Genomic DNA, 23,114 nt, shown 5'->3' with positions numbered 1-23,114 from the left:
CATAATTTGTCATACAACTTTGTTGAGTTATGATGCTATATACAGCCCAGCAATGGGATGCAGACAGGATGGGGATCTTAGAAATTCACTAAGTAAAGGGCAGACACTGCCTGAAGTCATGGCCCACATGCCAGAAAAGAAGAGAACTTCTTGCTCAGAGACAGTCTGAAGAGAATGTAGACCTTTGGCATGGTCAACATGGCCTGACTTTCTGCATGAATAGTACCTGCCTCCCCAAGGCTCTTGTTCAAAAGCAAGTCCTTTTTTTTTTCTAAACAACTGTAGACAAATTGGTCCCTCAGGGGATGATTGTGTTACCTGACTCAGAGGGGCAGGAAGTGGGAAAAGAGACAAAGAAAATATCTGACCAGCTGGGGCAGCTTAGTACAAATCACGCCTCTGCAACATGTAGTTTTTGGTAGGTATCAGAGGGCCTGGAAAAGAGAGAAGGTACCCCAAAGGGAGGGAGAAATCTATAGCAAGGATTAGAGGAAGTGTAAGCAGGATCAGAGCGAGGAGCCAGAAAACATGCAGCATGGAATTCAGATTAGCTCAACTAACCCAAGCAAGGGTAATGAACCAGCAAGGAGCAGGGCAGCAATTGTTGAGATTCCAGCCAAATCCACCATGAACATGTTTTCATTCTTCTAGCCTTTGAATCGTGGCATTTAAAAATGGAAACACTGAATCAGTGTGTTTTTGGATTAAAACAGATCTATCCCATTCCCCCAAAGGATAGGTGGGAATACAGCTCTTCTTTTAGTAGAGGTGGTGGGCTGTTAAGGGTAGAAACAGGCCTAGAGTTGTGAGAATGGCTGATGCTGATCACACTGACATGTCATGTCTCTTCCCATGACTCTGATCATACAGGACTTCTTCTAAACCAGACCCACACAAAGCCAGGGCAGATATTAGGCTCAGCAGGCCCAGGCCCAGCACAATTGGGAGACTTGGTATATGGGGCCATATAGATTTCCTAGTAGGCTGAAAAATTATTTGCCAGGGACTCACAATGGTCTTCAAAAATTGGAAGAAAAACCATGTTGGATAAGATGTATGAATCTTCACTCCATAGAGACAGAAGAGGGACAGGAGGACAGACACGGTGCACTGTGTCTGGCGCATGCTCTATCGGCATAACCTCTTGCCCTTTGATCTGACTGTGCATGCATGAGGCTAAGAGCAAAACCGCTGCACATTTGCTGAGAACAAGGAAAAAGTTGACAGAATCCAAGCAGCTCCCAGAGAAGCTTATACTATGGGTTGTGCCAAGTTGAAGCAGAGTCCTCACTCAGGGCTGGCAGCAGCTGGCCATTTTCTATAGATTCAGCCTGAGATAACAGGCTTTGCAGAGTTCCAACAGGTGTAGAAAGCCAGACCACAGAAGGAGAGCATCCCAGCAAAGGAAAGCAGGGGGTGAGAAAGGCAAGTACTCACCCCCTGCTTTTGTGATCAGTATGGAAGAGATAAAGAGGGCAAAGACGGAAACAAAGAGTGATGGAGAAGGCATCTATACTATGTCTATCCCATAGTGTAGGGGAAGCTTTGGGCACATGTTAATAGTGATTGGACTCTTCTTTATGAAGGATCACTGCACAGAGGAAGGAAAGAGATCCATGAGCCACCCCAGAGGCAGCATCAGCCAGATGTGCTGGCAGGTTAGATACCAAACATTGTTGTGGAATATTCCTTAAACATGTGTTACATTTGTTTATGCTGTGGAACATTGTTTAATGATGCAAAGATGTGTTGCATTCTTTTATATAGCATTTGTTTAACTCTGTAAAGCCATGTTACTTTGTCTGCGTGAGACACCTGATTGATCTAATAAAGAGCTGAATGTCCAATAGCAATGGAGGATAAAGGGTAGATAGAGCTGGCAGGCAGAGAGAATAAATAGAAGAAAAGAATGAAAAGAGGGAGGACCGAGAAAAGGAGGGGAGGTCAGGGGCCAGCCACCCCCAACACAGGCAAACATGGAGTAAGAAGGAAAGTAAAGATGTGCAGAAATAGAGAAAGGTAAAAGCCCAGAGGCAAAAGGTAGATGGGATAATTTAAGAAAAGCAGCTAGAAATAACACAAGGTAAGGCTGGGCATTCATAAGTAAGAATAAGTTTCTGTGTATTTATTGGGAGTTGGGTGGCGTTACCTCCCAAAAATAAGGAACAAAAAACAAAACAAACAAACAAACAAAAAAAAAACCCCACAGCAACCACAAAAGATGGAGAAAGAGAGGAGATTGATAACACTAGGCTTCTGAATCTGAAGTTGATGGTTTGAGTACAAGACTGTGGCCTGATTTCTCCTTGGCCTAAAGAGAATATCCCAGGAGGTAATATGGGATCATGAAAACCCTCAGCCATAGAAGTCCCCCAACTAACTGCTGTTTTGAAGACAGAATAAGCATTTGATTGCTACCTGAGAGAACTCTGTATGCCTCATATGGACAAAGTTTACTGATTCAGTTGAGAGGTTGGTAACAGAAAATGCAGCCAAAATGATGGACCAACAGCCTCATTTCTTGTCATACTTTGAATGGACCACAGACAAAGACAGTATCATCAAATTCTGGAGTCACATATGTGGCCTGAGAGCAAAGTCAAAGAAAGTCCACTGCATTCAGTATTCCTGACCTGCTACTGGGGTCTCTGACCTTAAACTGCAGGCACAGTCCTGGCTGATGCTGATAGCAACTAAGAAGCTGGTTGAATAGAGGGGTGTGAGTTCAAAGGGATCTTAGTGTTGTGCCTCCTTAGCTCTTTGTCCTCACGTCTTGCTTGGAGTTGTCATAGCAGCTGGGCTCTCTGTGCAATTGGGTCCAGGCTTTTAGCTTATCTCAGCTTCATTATGTTCCAGGACTTATGAATTCTATTTGGCTCTTTGGATGCCTCTTGCCTGAAGCCTTGATCGTTACTACCTACCTCTCTATTTTTTGCTTGTCTCATCAATCTTGACTGTTGCCTGGCCACTGGAGAGCTTGCTTGTTTGCCTGGCCCTTTCTGAGTCTCAGTTTCTTTATCGATAAAATGGGTTTAGGTTTTAATAAGAGCAATGCATGTATAAGGTAATAGACACTTGTTCTCTCTACAGCTAGGCCATGTTAGTATTTCTGTTCTGCAGATAAAGGAATGGAACAACAGCCCTGAAATCACATGGACTTTGAGACACATTCCTAAGCCACTCTACTGTAGCAGCTCCAGGACTTGGCTCATCATAGGTGCTCACTAAGACTGACAGACAGTGTGGTAAATAAACTTGGACTACCTAGAGAGGCCTGGGTTCGAATCCTAGTGCCATCCTTTCCAAGCTCTATGATTTTTTTTATTTTGTCAGCTAAGTTTCAGATTCCTGATCTGTAAAACAAGAATAGCACCTGACTTGGTAGAGATGTGGGGAATTTTCTGAGTATTTTCCCCTAACATGTATGAAGCATGGAACATACATTATACATTTTACTGCTCTTTCTACTTCCTTGATACCATCAGGGCCTCTGGAACTGCCACTTCTCTATGGCTGGTCTCCAAAGCTGAGATTCCCCCAGAGCCTGCCCCTCCTTTCCCCACCAAGCACTATCCAGAATGGTGAGTGTTCAGCATGCAGCTTCGCCCAGTGCTGCCTCCAGCTTCTATTCTCATACCATGTTTGCTGCCACCAGTGGCATGAGCCCCATGGGTGAGCTTTCATGGCCTCAGGGTTTTCAAGGTTGCAGGGCTCAGTCAGTGACTCTGGGGGGTGACTGCTATGTCTCATTGCCTTCGTTCTTCCCACATAGCCTTGTTCAAAAGCCCATAGCTAGGTCTAGGATGTTCCTGAAAAAACCTTTCTAACGTCTGTGGTTGAGCACCTCTAGTATCAGTAGACCCTGAATCTTGTCACAGAGTAAGGCCCCAATGAAGGAACAATAGTAAAAGCTTTAGCTGAGGTACACAGAAAAGAAACGAATGCCAAGGGAGGTCAAACCAGCACCTCCTTAGTCCCAGCCTGGGCTAGGACTACATCTATTTTTCCAGTACCTCATCATGACTGAACTAGCCAGACCAGAACTCAACTGCATGGCTTCCAAATTCATAAATGAGGAATCTGGGCTTCATGAAGTTGGGGTGATTTTCTCAAGGTCCCCCAGTTTTAACAAATATATTTTGGGTTTAAGGAGAAGGCTTGGGCTAAAGTCCTTTTTGGGGACAAATTAACAATGGGCACTGAGCATGGCCAAGGCAGTGAGAGCCTTCAATTCCTCCACTTTGGCCTCTAGCTGGAGACTGCCATGCCCAATTGGGTCTAGAGGCAGAGGCCTGGATGAGGTAGAGAAGGGTAGAGAGATGAAACATTCTTTCCGAACTGGTGGGGCTGAACTGGATTGAGTTCTTGAAAGTGAAATGTTAACTGACTGGTCAGTTGTCCCCTGTAGCCTCAGGTCAACCTTCTAAAGAAAAATGCACAGTCTTGTCCAGGGAAGCTGTTGCCTCATTTTTCTCCATGGAAACTTTTCAGGTCTCTACTGAATACAGCCCCATATGTACACTGAACACATTGCCAAACATGGAGAAACATCCCCTGGGGTGTGGCATAAAAGGAAATGAATAATTATAGAACCTGGACTCCATTTGCTCCTTTTTTCCATAAGTAGGGACCAAGAAGATAAAGGCACTTTCCTTCTGTACATGTGTACTATCCCAAATGGTCCTAAGCCATGTGTGCTTATCATTCCACACTTGAGATGGGATCAAGGAACTGAATGTTAAGGTTATTTCAAAATTTTAAATGGAGACAATGAAAAGCATGTTTACTTGTTGCATATAATTTTTGTCTGTGTATATATGTGAGCACGTGTGCACGCGTGCGTGTGTGTGTGTGTGTGGGGGGGGTGTATGTGGTACATAAGTGTACCCACTGGTGTCAGCATGTGCACATGTATGTGAAAGGATGTACTTATATGGGTTTGTTTAATGTAGAGGCTGGAGGTTGATGTTGGTCTCTTCCTCAATCATGGTTAATTTTATTTATTTTTTGAGATGGGGTCTCTTTTGAATCTGAAGTTTCTAGATTCAGTTAGTTTAGTTGGACACTGAGCCTCAGGGACATACCTATCTCTGCCTCTTGCTGCTGAGATTGTGGGAGTGAGCTCCTCCAAACAGGTTGTCACCCCAGTTCCGGGGACACAAATTCGGGTCCTTATGCTTGCATGGCAGGCTCTTTACTGACTAAGTCACCTCTCCTGCCCTCAAGTTTTATCACTTTAGTATTATTTTCATTTTAACTGTTTAAAACATAGCATCTAAACTGAGACATACTCTAAATGTAAAAAATATCAGATGTCAGACAGTACAAAAACAAGAATGTGAAATGTCTTCCATTTAATACTTTTGTAAAATATTGATTACTTATTAAATGGTATTTGGGCATGTTAGATGAAATAAGTTACATTATTCAAATTAATTTCAAGTTTCTTTTATTTCCATAATGGAACTTCAAAATTTAGAAATTATATCCACCAATCAAATTATATTTCTATTGAACAGTGATGCTCAAAGCTTTTAAAAAGCTATTTGAAGAGGGATATTTTGTTCCTCAGGGGACATCTGAGAATGTCTGGATATATTAGGTTGTGACAATTGGGTTGACATGCTAATGGCATCTTGTGGGTAGAGAACAGGGATTCTCTAAACATCCCACAATACACAGGTTGAACTGCAGCCATTGAGAACAATCCAGCCCCAGATGTCAACCCTTCCTTGAAGGGAAGCCTGGTGGTTCAAGGACACCTGAAGCATTAGCTGGGCGGAGACACTCAAACACTGATAACACTTAGTTCTTTCTATTAACCCTGGTGGTTGGGCATGATCAAGCCTACTTCTCCACATGAGGAGCTCAAGCTCAACAAAGAGTACTTACTTCCACTACCAGACCAGAAATCGGCAGAGAGGAGAGCTGAAATCAGCCTCCACTCATCACCATGCTACATCACATGGCTGCGCATATCTCCACGTTGGAGCTGCTATGAAAACAACCACCTGAACTTATAGCTCAATATCCCCATCACTCCGCCCCAGGCAGTTATTATTTACATCAGCTATTATTGCCACCAGGGAATGAGCATTAACAAAAGCACCCTTTGAAAGGGACAGCCTGCTCTGAGAACAACAACAAAAAAAAAACCCTCACAGGCACCTCACCCATCAAACGAAGCTGGGAAACGGGTGGGAATAAATGGAGCACAATAAAATAAACCTGTCAGAGGAGAAACATTCAGATGCCTCAGAAGGCGAGAGGTAAGAACAAATGTGCCCGATATGGGATTGGCTCTGTTTAAAGAAAACATCATCTCACTGTTTGACTCGAATAGAGCCCAGAGAACAATGGCCAGCATAAATGGAATTGCTCATACACACTCCAGGGAGGCACTGTTTCTCCATAAATTCTGTTTGAGGACAGTGGTGAGAGTCACTTTCCTCTCATTGTCTTTCTGCCTGCTCTGGTGTGTCTATATGTGACTTTTGCCTCTCTTGAGGAAGGGTGAGTCTGGTGGGCTTGTTTGAGAGAAGGATGGGAACTGCTATTTTATGAAGACCTACTATGTGCTGCCAGTGTGTAGGGCATCCCCCAAGGTTATTAATATGACAGCGTGAAATAAACATGACACTTGGTTTCTCAGGTAAAAATAAGCCTATCCAGTATGTTAAGTTTCTATAATCAAGGGTTGGCTAATTTGAGATGCTTGTGCTGTTGCCAGAGACACATTGAAACATGGTTCTTTATACCGCAATATAAATAGCAGGGCCAACACAGGGCCACAATGGATGCTACTGAGGCTCTGTCCAAATCTCCTGTATTTGATTGGTGTGTTTACTCCCCAGCTATTGTAGATGCTGTCTGTAAATGGCTCATAGATATCTCCTACTCTAGAGAAGGTATCTATTTCTCTAGAAGGCTGTGCACACTCATGACAACCTATGGTGATTAACACATGGGACCAACCTATGGAACAACCATATTCTAGAGACACCCCAGCCCAAGGCCTGACTAACACAGGCCACACATTGTCCTTTGTCCTCTCCTGCATCTATCTCCTTTATGACTGAACACATCTCTCAATGGATAATTTGCACTAGAATCCCCATCACAGGGTCAAATGATGTGTCTGAGTTTGGGAAGGGGATGGAACAGATGAAAGGGCTCATGTTATCCTTGCCTGCTACACTTATTCCCAACACTATTAATGAACCAGTCAGTGATTGGGACAGACAAGAACTTTGATAAAGACTGTGGGAAATATGTGAAATCTCTCAAGAAGCTTTCCATTGGTCAGAAGGGGACTCGGCGAAGGAGAGGCATGGTTAGCAGGTTATCTGTCTTTTCCATGTTCTGAATGGGCATTAGCTTTTGATGGATGGGCCCTATATCTTTTGAACAACAGTGTCTATTTATGTGATATGAACTCTCCTGATGGTGTGTTTGAGGAAAACGGCTCTCATTTATAGGAAACAAATACTTACACTAGGTTGGGCACGTCTATTCCAGCTTCTTTGACATTTATTATTTTGTTTAGTCTTAGAATGCAATTTCAGAGGAACCTGAATATGTAGAGTTCATAATGCCAATAGTGTCCCAAAAGAGGCAAGTACTATTATTTCTTCTTAACAGAAAGGAAATGTGGGGCCAGTCACATCTAAGAAATGTACCAGGACCAATGGTAGAGCTGGGGTTGTGGTTAAACCCACTCATTCCTAAAGAACAGCCTGTTGGGTCAGCACTCACCCACCCTCAGACCACAACTCAGTTGCCATTTCTCCTGTGAAACACTTCCTTAGTTCCAGGTGTGTGTGTGTGTGTATGTGTGTGTGTGTGTTGAATATCACATGTACCTCTCCTTAGCATTAGTGAGAATTGCACATTTATTTGTATAGTCTTTTTATCAATGAGCTAAGGCATCAGAACTCGTCTTTTTTTGCTTGTTATTGTCCTCCTCAGTACTTAGAACAATGCCTGGTACATAGTGGGCAGAATGGGTGAATGGGTGAATGGATTAACAGAGGGATGCATGAGAAGGTAGATGGAGAGAATGGTGGTTAGATGGATGAGCGGGTGGGTGGGCAGGCAGCTGGGTGGGAAGATGTGGTGAAGGAAGTGTCAGTTCATCTCTGGTGCACCTGGCCTGGAGAACCCAAAGAGCATGGGCCATGGGCCATTCCCTCCCTCCTGCCCAGGGCTCTGGTGATCACCTGTGGTGAGGAGGCAGAGTGGAGTCCCCGGGGTCACCTGGGCGCTGCCCATTGGTGCTGACCACAAGGAAGCCAATCCCCAGGCAGCATGCAGAAGAGAAGGAGAGAAAGAAACACACATGAACACATGTGGTACAATGAGCAAGACTGTAATTCTTCTGACTCTAAAGAGCTTGTACTAAACAACAAAAGAACATTATGATTTACCAAAACAGGGGCCTGAAATAGATTTTTTTTTAAAATGATAAAGGAGCAAGAGTCACCATTTATCAATCACGCACAACATGTCAGGTACTCTACCAAGTACCTCATTTATAGTGTTCCTAAGAAATACGACAATTAGAAAGGCCGGTGGTATTACAAATGAACCTGTCACTTCTCCAGCCAAAATGCATCTCCCCAAGTCTTTCTAGTCTTTGTAAATGGTGCCACTATTCAAACAGTATTTCTGTATAGAAGCCTGGGTCACTACTTTCATACCTATTATTTGACTTCCCATTTATAGCTAGTCATCAGCTCTTATTGATTCTACTTGAGAAAAACTCTTCAAGATGCCCTCTTCTTGCCAGGTTGATTCCCACATTCTCCAGCCATTCTTACATTGCATTTAGATTATTTAAACAGTCTCATATGGGCTCACAGCTTCTGGTCTTTCTCTCCTCTTTCTGAGTATCTACCATCCTTACTGTCTTCGAAGGTAAACATCAACCCTGTTGACACAGCTCACAGACCATCAGTGATGAATTCCCAGCTTTCCTTGCCATACTAACTCCTCTCCACTCCCACCACCTTATTCTCTGCACAGCTGCCCAGCATTCCCAGGATGAACAGCCCCTGCTGTCTTGTCTCTAGACTGTGCCTGGGCTAGTCTCTCTTATGGCATGTATTTCCTCTTGCTTCTTCCCCTGGAAGACAACTGCTAACGTTTTAGGAATTGGCTTGGATCTTCCCTCAAGGGTCCTGCATTTGGAGCAGATGTGTCTCCCTTGTCTTCCCATAACATCCTGATATTCCCTTCTCATTGCAGCAAATTCCCCATATTATGAGTGGATGCTTTCTCCTTGACTCTAGTCTCCTTGAAGGTAGATGCTATATCTCATTGATTAGTATGTTTCTCTGGCCCTCTACTGCACCTGGCATATAGTTGCTCCTCAGTGGATATTTGTTGGGTAAATAAATGAATTAATGAAGAAATGGTGATTCAGAAACTTTACAACTTTGTCAAGGTCACAAAAATAGTAACTAGCAGAGGCTGTATTCAAAACCCGGTTTGCCCAGTTTTAATGTCCCTGTCCCTCCAACTGTCTAAATAAAATGACACAAAAATCCCACCAAGAGTTACACCCTCAGTCACAGACTACAATGTTTCATGGTCATTTGTCAGCAAGGCTGCACAAGATCTTTATTCAAAATGGCGAGAGTGATAGATTATCCCAGACCAAGTAATAAACAAAAAATACATTATTTACAAAATGATATAAGAGGCAAGGTCAATTGATAACTATAAAAGCTAACCAACCATGCTCAGTTATCATAGCACCATTCTGAAAGACATGTGAAGTTTTGTCCTTTTCAAAGCACTTTCTAAGTCAGTGGTGAGTTTGTGAGCCAACTCTGGTATCTATGCCATTTCCTTTGTGGGTATATGGTAAGAATGGTTCTTAGGTTTTTCAGTGGTTCAGTGATGGGGGATATTCTTCTGTATATATGTTTCTCTTACTGGTTGATGAATAAAACACTGACTGTCTAGTAGCCAGGCAGGAAGTATAGGCAGGGCTACCAGATGAGGAGCATTCTGGGGAGAGGATGCAGACAGAAGCCGCTAAGGAGATGCCACATAGCTACTGGGAAGATAGGATGCACTGGGCATTCTCCAGTAAGATAAGGCCATTTTGAAATGCATAGCTTAATAGTTATGGGTTAATAATTAGGAGATAGCTAGCCAGTAAGAAGCCTACCTCATGAGCCAAACAGTTTATAATTAATGTAAGTCTCCGTGTGTTTATTTGGGGGCTAAACAGCTGTGGGACTATGCAAGACAGAAACTTTGTCTATAGTTCCAGAAAAATATGATTAATATTTTGCACTATGCTGTTCTTATTAGCTTTCACTGTCAACTTGGTATAACCTGGAGTCAGCTGAGAAGGGAGTCCGAGTTGAGTGTTTGTTCAGATCCGAACAGCCTATGGGCATGTCTGTGAGGGTTGTCTGGATTGTAACAGATGCAGGAGGGCTCAACCCTCTGTGGGCAGCATCATTCCCTAGGCAGGTGGTCCTGGGCTGTATCAGAATGGCAGATAAGCATGAACCTGTGAGCCTGATAGCAAGCAGTGTTCTTCCATGGTTTCTGCTTCACGGTCCTGCTTTGATTTTGCACAATGATAGACTGTATCCTGTAAGTAGAAACAAACTCCTGCCCCTACTTGCTTTTGACCAGAGTGTTTTAGATCATAGAAAATAGATGAAACTACAACATATATGAAAATTACATACATTCAAATCTTTTCCTCCCAGGGTTTTATTTTCATATAAATGTCCTCTTATGCACCTCTACAATTGCTTTTGTGCTTGGTGACAAAGCTGATATAGGTAGGAGAAAGACCTTGAGGCCTACAGATTGAAAATATTCACTACCTTGTCTTTTATAGGAAAGTCTGCTAACCCCTGTTCTAAGTGACTATTAGTCTATTTTCCTCACAGCCCTGTGAGGCAGGTAAGACAAGGTACTGCTGACCTCACATCTCAGAAAAGGAAACAAAAGGCTGGAGGTAGACAAGACTCATATTCCTCCATGACCTGCTTCAGCAGTCTCTTAACTGTTCTTTCTGCAGCCTGGTTCCTGCCTCAGTCCATCTCCATCCACTGTGGAGGCTACAGCTAGGGTACCATCCTGAAAAAGGAGTCTGCTTAAGTGCTCCCAGCCAGGATTCTCACTGGAGAGAGATGTTGAATGAGATGGGGGAGGGAAAGTCAGAAGGAGAGGGGGTGGGGAATGGGAGAGGAGGGGAGGGAGAGAGAACCATCATAGAGCTATATTTAGTGCTGAGTGGCTTTGCATGTCACTTCTGTTTCTCTTTTAAGATATTTCTATTTTGTTATTTTTTTATTACATGTTTATATGGGGAGTATGTATGCATCAGTGCAGGTACCTTGGAAGCCACAGACATCAGATCTCCTAGGCTCTGGAGCTGAAAGCAGTTGTGAGTGACCTGATATGCATGCTGGGACTCAGTAAAAGAACAATGGCCTTGTTTAACTGCTGAGGCATCTCTCCAACCCTAGTAGGTTTTCCCCTCAGGATGACCCTAACTACCTCAATTACAAGGCATGGTGACTATCCTTCCTCTGACGATTTGCACATCTACTTCTTTGACTTGAAAACCTTCTTTGCAACCCTGATATCATCTTCTGTGATCATTTTCGCTCTTGTTTCAAAGCTTGGCTTTGTACCCATACACTCTGAGAAAGCTTGTACTATGGTTTTTTGTTTATTTTGAATTATCCTTCTTGCTCCAATGACATTCCAGGCAAACATTCATCTTAGCCTTTTTTCACTATATTGGTATATGTGTGTTAGCTCTTCCTGTGCCTACCATTTGCTAAGTGTTTATTATAAGTCAGGTACTGCACAGAGCACTTGGTATGCACTACTTTGCTAGGTTCTATATTAGGTCAGGGAAATAAGTGGCATTGCTCTTGTCAGTCTGTGGATGCTGGCATTGAGATTCAGAGCAGTAAGTACCTTTGCTGGCCTAGAATCTAATAGTGTATAAACTCAAAGATGAACACTGAAACCTCCAGAGAATAAGGGGTCACAAATCAGTGTGAAATTTCACTTAATAAACAAATAATAAAAGCTAACTGGGTACATAAAACTCTGGCTCAGTATTTTTCATTTACCAGGCATGTCACTTGGAAAATGCCATGTACTTCTAAGTCAGGCTCTTTACCCAAAACGTAAAAGGTAATAATAGGTATCCCTTAAAATGCTTTTAAGGAAAACAGCCCAAGTCTTAGTTTAGCTGGCAGAGCCTGGAGGAGGCCCTCTCACTTTACCTTCCAGGGGCACAACTCTAGGGTAATGCTCAGCTAGCAGGTGTAAGAACACAGGGATGGACAGGTGCTCTTCTAGTGAGTGGAGAAGCAGAAGTGAGGTGTGGATTATGAATCTTAGCAGAACAGGGAAATGAAAATAGGAACAGGTGCCATACAAGGAACTGAAAATAATGCTGTTCACCAGGGCCATTTCCCTTCTACAATGTACAGAAGAGACCAAGCCACCTTCAAGTTAGGCTGTATCATGTAGTAGCTCTTATCAAGGACATGGAGTGGAAACATTAGTCATGTCTAGCTGAGATGTTTAATCTATTGAGATGTGGTTATAATTGTTACTGCAGCAAAGCCTGCCTGGTCCTGACTAATCCAATTGAAGACCACGTGGAAATGTCTTCCTTCTCCTACATCACCCGCTCCTTTAAAATCTGGAGTGTTTGTGACTCATATCACTTTGCATAGGACCTGCTTGGTGTATTTACGTACATAAGCAACCATGAATGAAAATTTGAGACCCTGTAAAGAAAAAAGAGGTCAGAATGTGGAGCACCTCTATTTTCTCTTCCAAAGCAATGACTGCCAAGTATAGAAAGATACTGGGGGCTATCACTGGCCCTGGAGAAGACAAGTTTGAGTAAAAACTAATTTTTTTAGCTTCTGTAAGGAAGTGAAGATAGCTGAGAGCTCCTTGAGACACCTCATTTTCCACTCCAGATTTCAAATCTTAACTTAAATACCCGTGAAGAAATACAAAGCCTGTGATAAGCTGAAAACAAATTTAGCAATTATTAGTAGGGAAGGGGTATAGAGAAGGGTTAAAAAATAGAAGATAAGCAATCTACTAGTGGTCTATGGAATATCTTAGCCAGTCTATGATAGGAAAAAAGTCAATAGTGATATGGAGTCTGCTCTGAGAAGCATTCCTGGAGACCTGAAGGTTCTTAGACTTCTGAGCTTACATGGGTTCATTTCTTGAGCAGAGATAATAATTTGGCCAACATTTATTTAGCCCCTGATGAGGGCCATGCTTTAGTTTTTTCAACACATTGTCATTTCACATCATCATGTATCTACACAAACAGTCCTATGACTGGCTATTGTGTAGATAATCACCTCAATTGAAAGTTTTCCTACTGGAGGGAGACTAGTTAACACTCAAGAAGTAAGCGAAAGTTATAAATCTTAGGAAGTTCCTCAAGCAAGATCCACAGGGCTGCCTTCCAAGATTGCATGAGCTGTAACAACTGCTGGGGAGAGGACATTCTGATCAGTAGAGCCACACCCACATCACACAGACAGCTCCAGGGACACAGCTTTCGTGAGTTACCATCCATGCTAGAGGTATGCTTTTTAGTGATGCAGCTGCTTTTGAGTCACTCCTATTTCTGTTGGTTACTGCAGAAAACTCACTGGCTCACTGAGCTAAATTTGTGTTGAATCATTTCTTTGATCTACCATTGGTACCCCTATCTGAGGTGAACAGATTTTGGCTCACATCTCATCAAGAAAAGTCACACAATACTAGAACACATAGGTGTTTACATTTTGGAAACCCCTCCCCTCATTTGAGAACCCATTGATAGGGTTTAAATTCTTTTTATTCCTAACCTGTCTCTTTAGCCTATTCTAAAATTTCCCCATCCTTGCCTCCTAGCTCTAAATGGCCTCCTTTTTTTCTTTAAGAGACACAAGTCCTTTGAAAGCACAAGTGTGAGATAAATCCAATCAAGGTATCACATGTCTGCAGCAGATAAATCGTCAGTGGTGTGTGGAGAAGCTGTGTATGGAAGAATGCAATCTTACCTAGTTTAGGGAAAGGAAAACACAAAAAAAGACCAAAGAAATATGCCAGGTGTTGCATCAAGAAAAATATTAAAGAGAGGGTGAGGATTTTTCAAGACCTTAAGTTTATTTTGTGGTGTCCTTTATGATCTAATCTTTCATCTTCTCATATAACACTCAGAAAAAGCTATATTATTCCATTGGCATTTTTGGATATAGATGGAAACAGGGCAGAGTGAAGGGTGGTAAAGGTCAAGGGGACTTTGTTTTATTATACAACCCCAAGCCCAGAATATTCTCAGCTAGGGAAGAATAGCATGGCTATGTGTCAACCCTTCAAACTCATACCTTCAGATCATTTTCCCACAGTTTAAAGAGTTTAGAAGATTGAACTATAATCAAGATTTTCTCACTGAACTGCATAACTCAAAATTTCCCTCTCATAATTGATATTTCTATGTCTCTTTTCAGCTAACATAGCTAGGTTTGGGGGTGCTTTGTTCTTGGGTCTCTTCTGATACTGCTGAACAGGTTTGGAGAAAAGAACAGTGCCATGCCAAAGGCTAATAAATCAATGGGGGAAAATTGTGCACGTGGACGTGTGTGTGTGTGTGTGTGTGTGTGTGTGTGTGTGTGTGTGTGTGTGTGTGTATCTTAATTCTGGGATGATTTTTATGTAAGCATTTGATCTTTAGATGTTAATTGCTAAAGGCTAAGGGCAGCATTATCTCTGCAGCCTTATAGCTTCTCCACTTTGATTCCAATGTGAGTCTATCTGACACATGTTGGATATATAAAATTGCATGAGAAATGACTAGAATCTGTGCCTTCTACAGAGACCTAAGATTTATGTAGGTCTGCACATCTAGTCAAGACCTGTACAGCCAAAGGAAGGATGGAAGCTCCTTGTCTATCATCTATCCATTGGGTGAGTGATAGAAAGAATTAATGATACTTGCTTTAAAAGTGATGCAATAGACTCCATAATGGTAAGTTACTTGTCTCAGGCCAAGAAACTAAAGTTGGAGACAGATTTGAAGCCAGGTGTTTCTGAGTCTCATGATTTCAAGCAAACTTCTCCAAGATATGCAAGAGAACCTTGCAAGTGGAATTGGGCCATTGTGGCTGGCAACTTCCTACTTAGAAAAGACCATTTTTCATCTCTCCTGGATTCTTATACTGCATGTGGCCTGTTCTTCTGTGGATACAGGAGCCATGGACATATCACCTTCCTGTCCCCATGAGGTACCAGTCTTAGCATCTGAAAAATGAGAGCATCTCTCTAAAGAAAGGGCTATTTATTGTCCCTGTCAGTTCCTGTATGGGTGAGCATCCATTATGGAGAGAGGAGAGAGAAATGCTGGATGAAATGACTCACTTCCGGCTTAGACTTGCCAAAAGATGGCACATTTACAAAAGGCTATTGTCCATGCCTCTTGCCTGTTGTCATTGGACCATGGTTTTAGTCCACCCTTAATGGACAAGACAGAGCTGTTGGTGACACTGGACCCTTATCTCATGCTTCATTATTCTGAGGCTTCACTTTCAGCACCTACTCCAAGGGGGCTGTTTTAATGGGATCGTTAGAGTGTTTACTAGATTAAAACTGTGGCTGTCTTTTGCAAAGCAACTCTGCAAATGGCTTTATGGGTTTCCGGATTTATTTTGTCTCAATGACTCGGCTCAGTTTGCAAATCAAATCAAAGCTGATTTTTCTAACTGCCACTCCTGCGCACCCAGCAGGAGTCTGCAGAACCAGCTGCATTCTGCTAAAGGCTGGTGCCAATGGTGGGATTGCTACTGAATGCTGGTGGCTAGTATGGCTACAGCTAACTGCCAAAAGACAGGCAACTGTACACCTGCTTGACCCTATTTGAGCAAGAGATCAGGAGGACAGGTCAGAGGAAGTCAATTGTATTTCTAAAAGGAGGAAAGATAAGATTATGTGGTCTCAAGGATTGATCAGCCGGAATTATAGAAGCTAAAGCACAGTGCTCTTTCCAATGAAGTGTCCAGAGGAACTCCTGGCAACTGCTGTGTTCAAGGTAGAAAGAGCAACCTGAGGGAGTAGTAAAATTCTTATCCACATGAGCCCCAAGCAGGGAATGGCCTGCTTTTTTGTTAGTAGGAATTGTAGATCACAAAGATAGTCCTCTATTTCTTCTTACTATTAGCTTCTGAGAACACAGACCTGATATATAGTTTACACTTAAAAAAGTGGGCAAGGAAAAATATTAACCTAGGATCCTTCTACCCATTGATCAGCTAAATAATAAAAATAATGATCTAGGATCAGCTGTCCATTGATCCATTCATTCACAGAAGTATCAATCTATCTGTCTGTTCACTGATCCAACAAAGCATCCTCATATTTGGTCAATAAATGTTATTGAGCATCAATGTGTGCTAAGATCTGGGGATACAGTGATCATCAAAATAGACACTCATGCCACTTGGCATCCAGCAGTGATAAATATTAAACAAACAGACAGACAAGGGAATGCATGTTTGCAACTTGAGATGAGTTCTACAACCAAAGTGGAAATTGTGTGAATGTATGTTACTTTGGCGGTCAGAATGGTCTCTTTAGCAAGTAAGATTCAAGCTGTGACTTAAAAGATGTCTATATGTTAAGCTGACACATATGGTGGTCAGATACATATGGTGGCTCATGATGAAAAGGGGTCCTGGCATTGGAAGCAAGTTCATATATTTTAAGACTTAAAAGAGGAACTCAAGAGAAAGCTTACTTGGTAATGTGATAGCCTTGCAAGAATGAAGTCTTGAGTTCAACTCCCTATAATCTATGATAAAAAGCTGTGTCCATTGATGTGCATATGTAACCCCAGTGATAGTGATGTAGAGATAGAGATAGGCAGACTCTCAGATGATTGTGGGGAAAGCTAGCTTGGCCTATAGGAAAAACTTTCAGGACAAAGAGACTGTGCCTCAAACAGAAGGTGAAAGGTATTTGAGAATTGGCCCTTCAAATTGTTCTCTGATTCTCACACATTTATCATGCACATATGCACCCCAAATAAATACATAAATAAATAAATAAATAAATAAATAAATAGTATTTAAAAAAACTAGGACAACTCAGTGGGTAAAGGGGTTTGCTTATGTCCTTTGACTATTTGCTATAAAGTCCAGAAAATGAGTTTGATTCCCAGAACTCACATGGTAGATGGAGAACATAAGCTCCTTCAAGTAGTCCTCTGATCTCCATACATGTTCTATAACACATGTTAGCTTTGCCCTACACACCACTAAATAAATAAGATGTAATTCTAAACTGTAATTGAACAAAGACTATGTGCTGGAGTGCAGTGGCTAAGAGGGGAGAAACCTCGATGAGAATAATGGATAAACAGAGATCATATAATGGAGGAAAGATTGGTAGGGACCAGCATGGTAATAAAAGCAGTAACTGTTCAGAAGGATATAAAGAAGGCCCATCAGATTCTGACAATGGAACTGTCTGGTATAGTTCTGCAATTGAATAACATGATCAGAGACAGTTTTCTATATGGTCTCCTCTGCCCCAACCTAAGGGCATGCATTCAGCTATTTGGACATCTCCTTCTGCAGCTAGAGCTGAGACTGTCTTCTACAACTGAGGCTGATGCTTCTTCCATGTTTTGTCTCTTATTTGAACTTCAGCACCTCTGAGTTCTAAGTATCTCATTACAAGTTCTCACATACTCCCTAGGAATGCCAAGAACCACTTAAAATTAAGTTAGTCCTTTCACTATTTCTTACATGTGAAGAAATACATCCTGATCACACATTCAGACTGTGCCTTCTTATCTCCCTTCCATCTCAAACCCCTTCCCCAATGAGTTCTCTTCTAAGATTCATGCCATTTGGGTTGATTTTATGACCCATTTAGTTTTGCCATGGCTATGTGTGTGTTAACTGGATTGGAACTGTTCATTGGAGACTGGTGGGTCACAAGGGGCTACACAATAATAGTCACCAACTCTCCTTCCCCTTAACTTATCAGTAGCAACCAAGAGTTCTGCAGTGAGACTTAGCTATCCCACTATCCTCCTCCATCTACTCATGGATTCATTCTTGCCCAGACCCAGTGAAAGCACAAACAGCTGTTGTGGTTCCCTGATTGTAATGGCTGTCTCTTGCCCAGATTGCATGTCATAGCCCTTATCCCCACTTTCAGCTCTTGCATTATTTCCATCCCTTCTTCGACAATAAAACACCTTCTACAACAGGGCTTTTAAGCATCTTTAACTTTCATTTCCCATAAACTGCTCAAGTTGAGCCCACCCCAAATCTTCCAAAGATCATCTCTATTTAGTGGTTCTACACCATCTCCTGTATTTCTCAAATTAAAAATAAAAATAAAAACACAAGAATCCAAATTTAAATTGGATTCTTTGCACCTTGGTTTTCTACTTCCTTCCATTCAAAGTCTAATTTTCTGTTTCTAAACTAAAACAATGTTTATCCATTATTGCTGGTTTCCTCTTCACAGCTCTGAGCAGGTCTATTACCAGGACTAGAATGTGCTCTGTAAAGGAACTTGGAATGTTCTGGAATCTCTCTCACTTGGAACAACTCTAGTAGCATTGTGCTGCCCCTCAACATGATGGGATAATGTATCAAGGAGTCTTGTTGGAGTTATAGGCAATAGAAAGAGGCTTTTGATTTGGCACCCAGTTCCTCATTTCAGGTTGGTGCAGCCTCGGGATATGATTAAGAGCTTACAACCAGAACTTTCTCCCAAGTCGACTCGAAGGCTTACCTTTGTTACTTCTTGTATAACTACCCGAGAGACCTTGGTGGAGGAAGGAATCAAAGTCTGATGAAGACTAGGGTGTCTTTTTTACTGTGAGCTAAGACAACTTCAGAGAAATGTGTATACACTGTAGATCTAGCCTTAGTTTGACTCTTTCTGGAAAGAGTTCTTGCTCAGTCCAATTCATTCCCATTTACCACATACAGATTTCTTTTAGAGCCTTCCATGAGAGTACTGGAACATGCCTCTAAAGCCTTGCCTCAGGTTCTGCTTCTAGAGATCACAGGGAGACACAAATTAGAGTTACTGAGAATATAGAATAACAGGTAATGGTTTTATGGTCAATTCAGAATGACCCCAGATGAGTGCTTAGGGCTGAAATACATGGTAATTGTTTGGCTCTATAGGATTCATACAGATGACCATGGACCACAGCTAGAGAACCAGAGGTCATGAACAAGACAGCCACAAGTTACTTTATCACCAAAGTGCTTGCCTGTGTCTCACATGTGATTTTTTCTTCAGATATGGAATGTCTGTCAGCAGACCCCCAAGGAAGAAGCCAAAGTGGTTGAAGGGTGGAGATACTTCAAGAGATTCTGATGACCTATTTCTGGGACTTTATAAATGCCAAATTCTTGTGGAATTTCCAGCATCAACTTTCACTCTTTGAAAAAATAATATCTATAGCAAAATCCCACCATAAAGAAGTTTGATCTAGGCAGTAAAAAAGAAGGAGGGGAGTCACATATCTTTCTTTCATTTTAGTGCCCTATGGGCACTATGTGGATTCAGGCAGCATTTACTTTTGATTGACTATAGGATATTCTAAGTATTGTGACTTTTATGGAGTAGACACTGATCAAGTATGAATTTCCTTCTCTTAGCCCTAGGGTTATATTTCTCAAGAAACCTTCTCCCCTGGGACTCTATTGATAAGGGATGTCTCCCTGAACAATGATAGGTTGGGATTCTATGTTAAGTGGTTCTCTACCCTTCTCCCAAATGGTAAGGGAGTCTCTGGTTTTGGGGAGGAAGTTTTGAATCTCAATGTACTACAGAAGCTGGATTTGGATGCTGCAAATGCCCCTAAAAGCATTGTTTGGGCTTAACCATCTAGGAATTCACACACTCATCCATGCATCCTTACCATTTTACACACTCAGCCTTTACCTGTGCTACTAACGAAAGACTCTAACTTAATTTCACACAAGAGGAGACACAGTTTCTCATGTCTATTCTAGCTCTTCCAATGCCATTGCCATTCTCCATCTGACCAGCAATGTGTCGTTGGAGAGGCCAGTATAATAAGCTTCGATACATCTGAAGACTCTAGTCCTGAGACTGGGGGAATGCACAGCCTTATATATTGTCCCATCACCCCTCTGTGTACCTGTTGCCTCTCAAGTTACATGTTTGCAGTTCTCAGGAAAAATAGACCTATAAAAGTGCTCTTTGAAGGAGCCTATGTCTCAGTGTATCCCTAGAACCTACAGCAGGGAGAGCAAACATCTTGCATCCTCCTTGTGTATAGTGAAAAAGTACTGGGAAGCCATGAGTTATTACCATAGAAAAGGGATTGTCTCTGTGTTTCTTACTCCTCTCTGGCTGCTTATTTAAGTGGGACACTACAGACAGCCAGCTTCCTGATTTCTGTCTAGAGCACCAGTGCTACCCAATTGATGACGTTCTTCCTTCTACATTATCTGTTTTTTTCAGGGGCAATGTCTGCCAAGGCCTGTGATTTGTGTCACTTTTGTCTGTAGGCTATCAATTCTCTCTGCCTTGAGAAGACTATTTTATCTCTTTCCACAGAATCCTTTGAGTTCCTCAGAGGGAACAAGTTAGGGACATGCCAGTTCAGTGACTTCTTATCAACAAGAATCCTAGTGTTCCATCTTCTTCCCCATGCCATCCCTTTGGTGCCTCCCTATGCAGCTGAATTCTTAGAATTTAGAAAAAGTTCTAAGAGGTCTTGGAGCATGCTTTGGTAGCTATATTTCTATCCCACCCCTGTTTCTTTCTCTACGTTTCCCTTTATGTCCTCTTACTCACTCACTGTCTCTCCTCTTCTACCCATATGTATGTGACTCCTGTGTTCCTACATATGTACAGACATTCACATATGTACATATATAAACCTGAGTCATTGCCATTGTCTGTTATATTTATGATGATATGTATAACTATATTTATAAATTTCATACCCTTGGAAGTAAACTGTGAAATTGTGTATGCTGTGAATAAATGCAAAGAACAGAGACCAATTTTGTTTTATGTGCATTGTTGGAGGAAGTTTTTGACGAAAATATCAATTCTGTAACAAAAAGATAAACCTGATTTCTAACCATTCAACCTTGTAATAGGTTAAATGATACCAAACCACTCATTGATTTTGTTTTTTGTTTTTTTTTTAAGTAATAAACAGAAACATATACCAATTGAAAGAGCCAGGCAATTCAATTATAATTAGGGAAACAAAAGTGATGAGCTTGAACAATGCTGCCTTAGTGTTTTGGGGGATAAGTGTTGAAATGCGAAGGACATAACAATGCAATATCTGCTTTCTCATTTTAAAGGCACCAATACTAATCACCGTATACTTGAAAGCCATGCACTCACTGAATGAAGTGCAAAAGCTCAACTACAGGTCTAATAGACAAGCTTAAAGAGACAAACATAGATACAAACACAATGAATGTATACGTGTATATATACAGAATCAAAATTTCAAGTATTTTGCATTCATTATAAAATCCATCCATCCCTTGAATAAACATGTTTGGCATTCTTATTATTCTTTAAGCTCTATGTTATGAACATATCCTTTGGTTACACATAGTGTAAGTGCAAATGACCACCCCCCCAAATAATTCTTTCCTTTTGTTTTTTGAGACTGTTACATAAACTTCCCTTGTAGGAACACAAGGAATAAAGCTTGTATTGCTGAAGAACAGTCAGACAAGGACAGGTCAACATACCTTTCGTAGCCAGACGCACACAGTTGATTTTTGTTTCCTGGGAACAACAAAAAGAATGAGACAGAATTTAATTAATTATTGATTATATAAGTATTATTATATAAAAGTACTTAGAGATTTGTACATATACATATGTATGTACAACCATTTAATTATAATTTAAAATTTGTCATTTCCATTTTTCCCCTATTGGGATCCCCTTTTAATTTCAGCTCTTTATTTCCTCTCACACTTAGAACATATGTTGTTCTGTTTGTTTCATTGCACCTACTACCTCATCAACCTTTTCACTAGACAGAACTACTTAATAAATATTCTAGCACCCAGACAGCTTAGCAATGTTCAGTGGTTATGTCATAGTTTACAGGGTGCTTTGTTCTCACTTGTGAAATAGCAGATGGAACCAAGCCTTCCTTGGGAAACTTTGTTATAAGCAGGAATGCATCTACCTGGACAGACTGAAATGTGTTATGAATCAAACTACAAAGTTCACGTTCTAAAAGTTGCTTTGGTCCTGAGATCTCTGACGAATTTCATAGTCTTTGTGACTAAATCTCTCCTGGGTGCTCTCATGCTCTCTCTCTCTCTCTCTGCCTCTCTCTCTCTCTCTCTCTGCCTCTCTCTCTCTCTCTCTCTCTCTTTCTGTGTGTGTGTGTGTGTGTGTGTGTGTGTGTGTGTGTGTGTGTGTGTATGTGTGTGCCTGTGTGTCTATCTGTGTGTCTAGAAATCTATATATAAAATCTTTACTGGGTGAACTATTAGCTATTTCCCAAGAGAAAAGATTCCATAAATCTGTGACATTGCTGCCATGCTGTGGAGTTACACCAAAATGTGCTCATAAGGAGAACCATCTTATCCTGCTTTACGGAAACTCATTTTCCAGGAGGTCCTGGAACTGGTGGAAATCCCATCTGACTAAATTACAGTTTGAAGTCAATGTAGCAAAGAAAGTAAAAACAAGGAATGCAGACGTGTGAGACACCAAACCAAATATCTGTCAAGGACCCAGAGCTTATTATAAGGATCAACACTTTCTTGAAGGTATTTGGGTCCATTGGGTTAGAAAGATTGCATTGCAGTAATAAACCCTACATACTCCCATGGATAGGAACAGCAAAGGGTTATTCTCTACTCAGACTACCAGTCAAACATAGGTGTATGGCTAGGTCTGTGGGATGGGAGTGGAGTGGTGTGTAAATCACTTATTTTACTCTGAGAGATAAAGGCAGCTGCTCAGTCCACTTTAACCCAAAGTGAACAAATGCTGAGAAGGCAAACTCTAGAAATCGAATGCTTTATTTCAGAATCGACACACTCAAT

General features: G+C 41.5%; 1 protein-coding gene across 1 annotated transcript in view; it reads right to left on the bottom strand.

The window, feature by feature from the left end:
- Ptprt (protein tyrosine phosphatase receptor type T) overlaps positions 1-23,114 on the bottom strand; it is a 783,865-nt gene that overhangs the window by 171,812 nt on the left and 588,939 nt on the right. Inside the window, exon 12 of the mRNA XM_035446780.1 lies at positions 21,795-21,831. Within this exon, the coding sequence (XP_035302671.1) occupies positions 21,795-21,831 (37 nt within the window). The remainder of the gene's footprint in view (positions 1-21,794; positions 21,832-23,114) is intronic.

This window comes from Cricetulus griseus, chromosome 6 (genome assembly GCF_003668045.3).
Source record: "Cricetulus griseus strain 17A/GY chromosome 6, alternate assembly CriGri-PICRH-1.0, whole genome shotgun sequence".
NCBI lineage: Eukaryota > Metazoa > Chordata > Mammalia > Rodentia > Cricetidae > Cricetulus > Cricetulus griseus.
The sequence above is the reverse complement of the archived record's forward strand: the minus strand, read 5'-3'. Positions and strand labels throughout refer to the sequence as shown.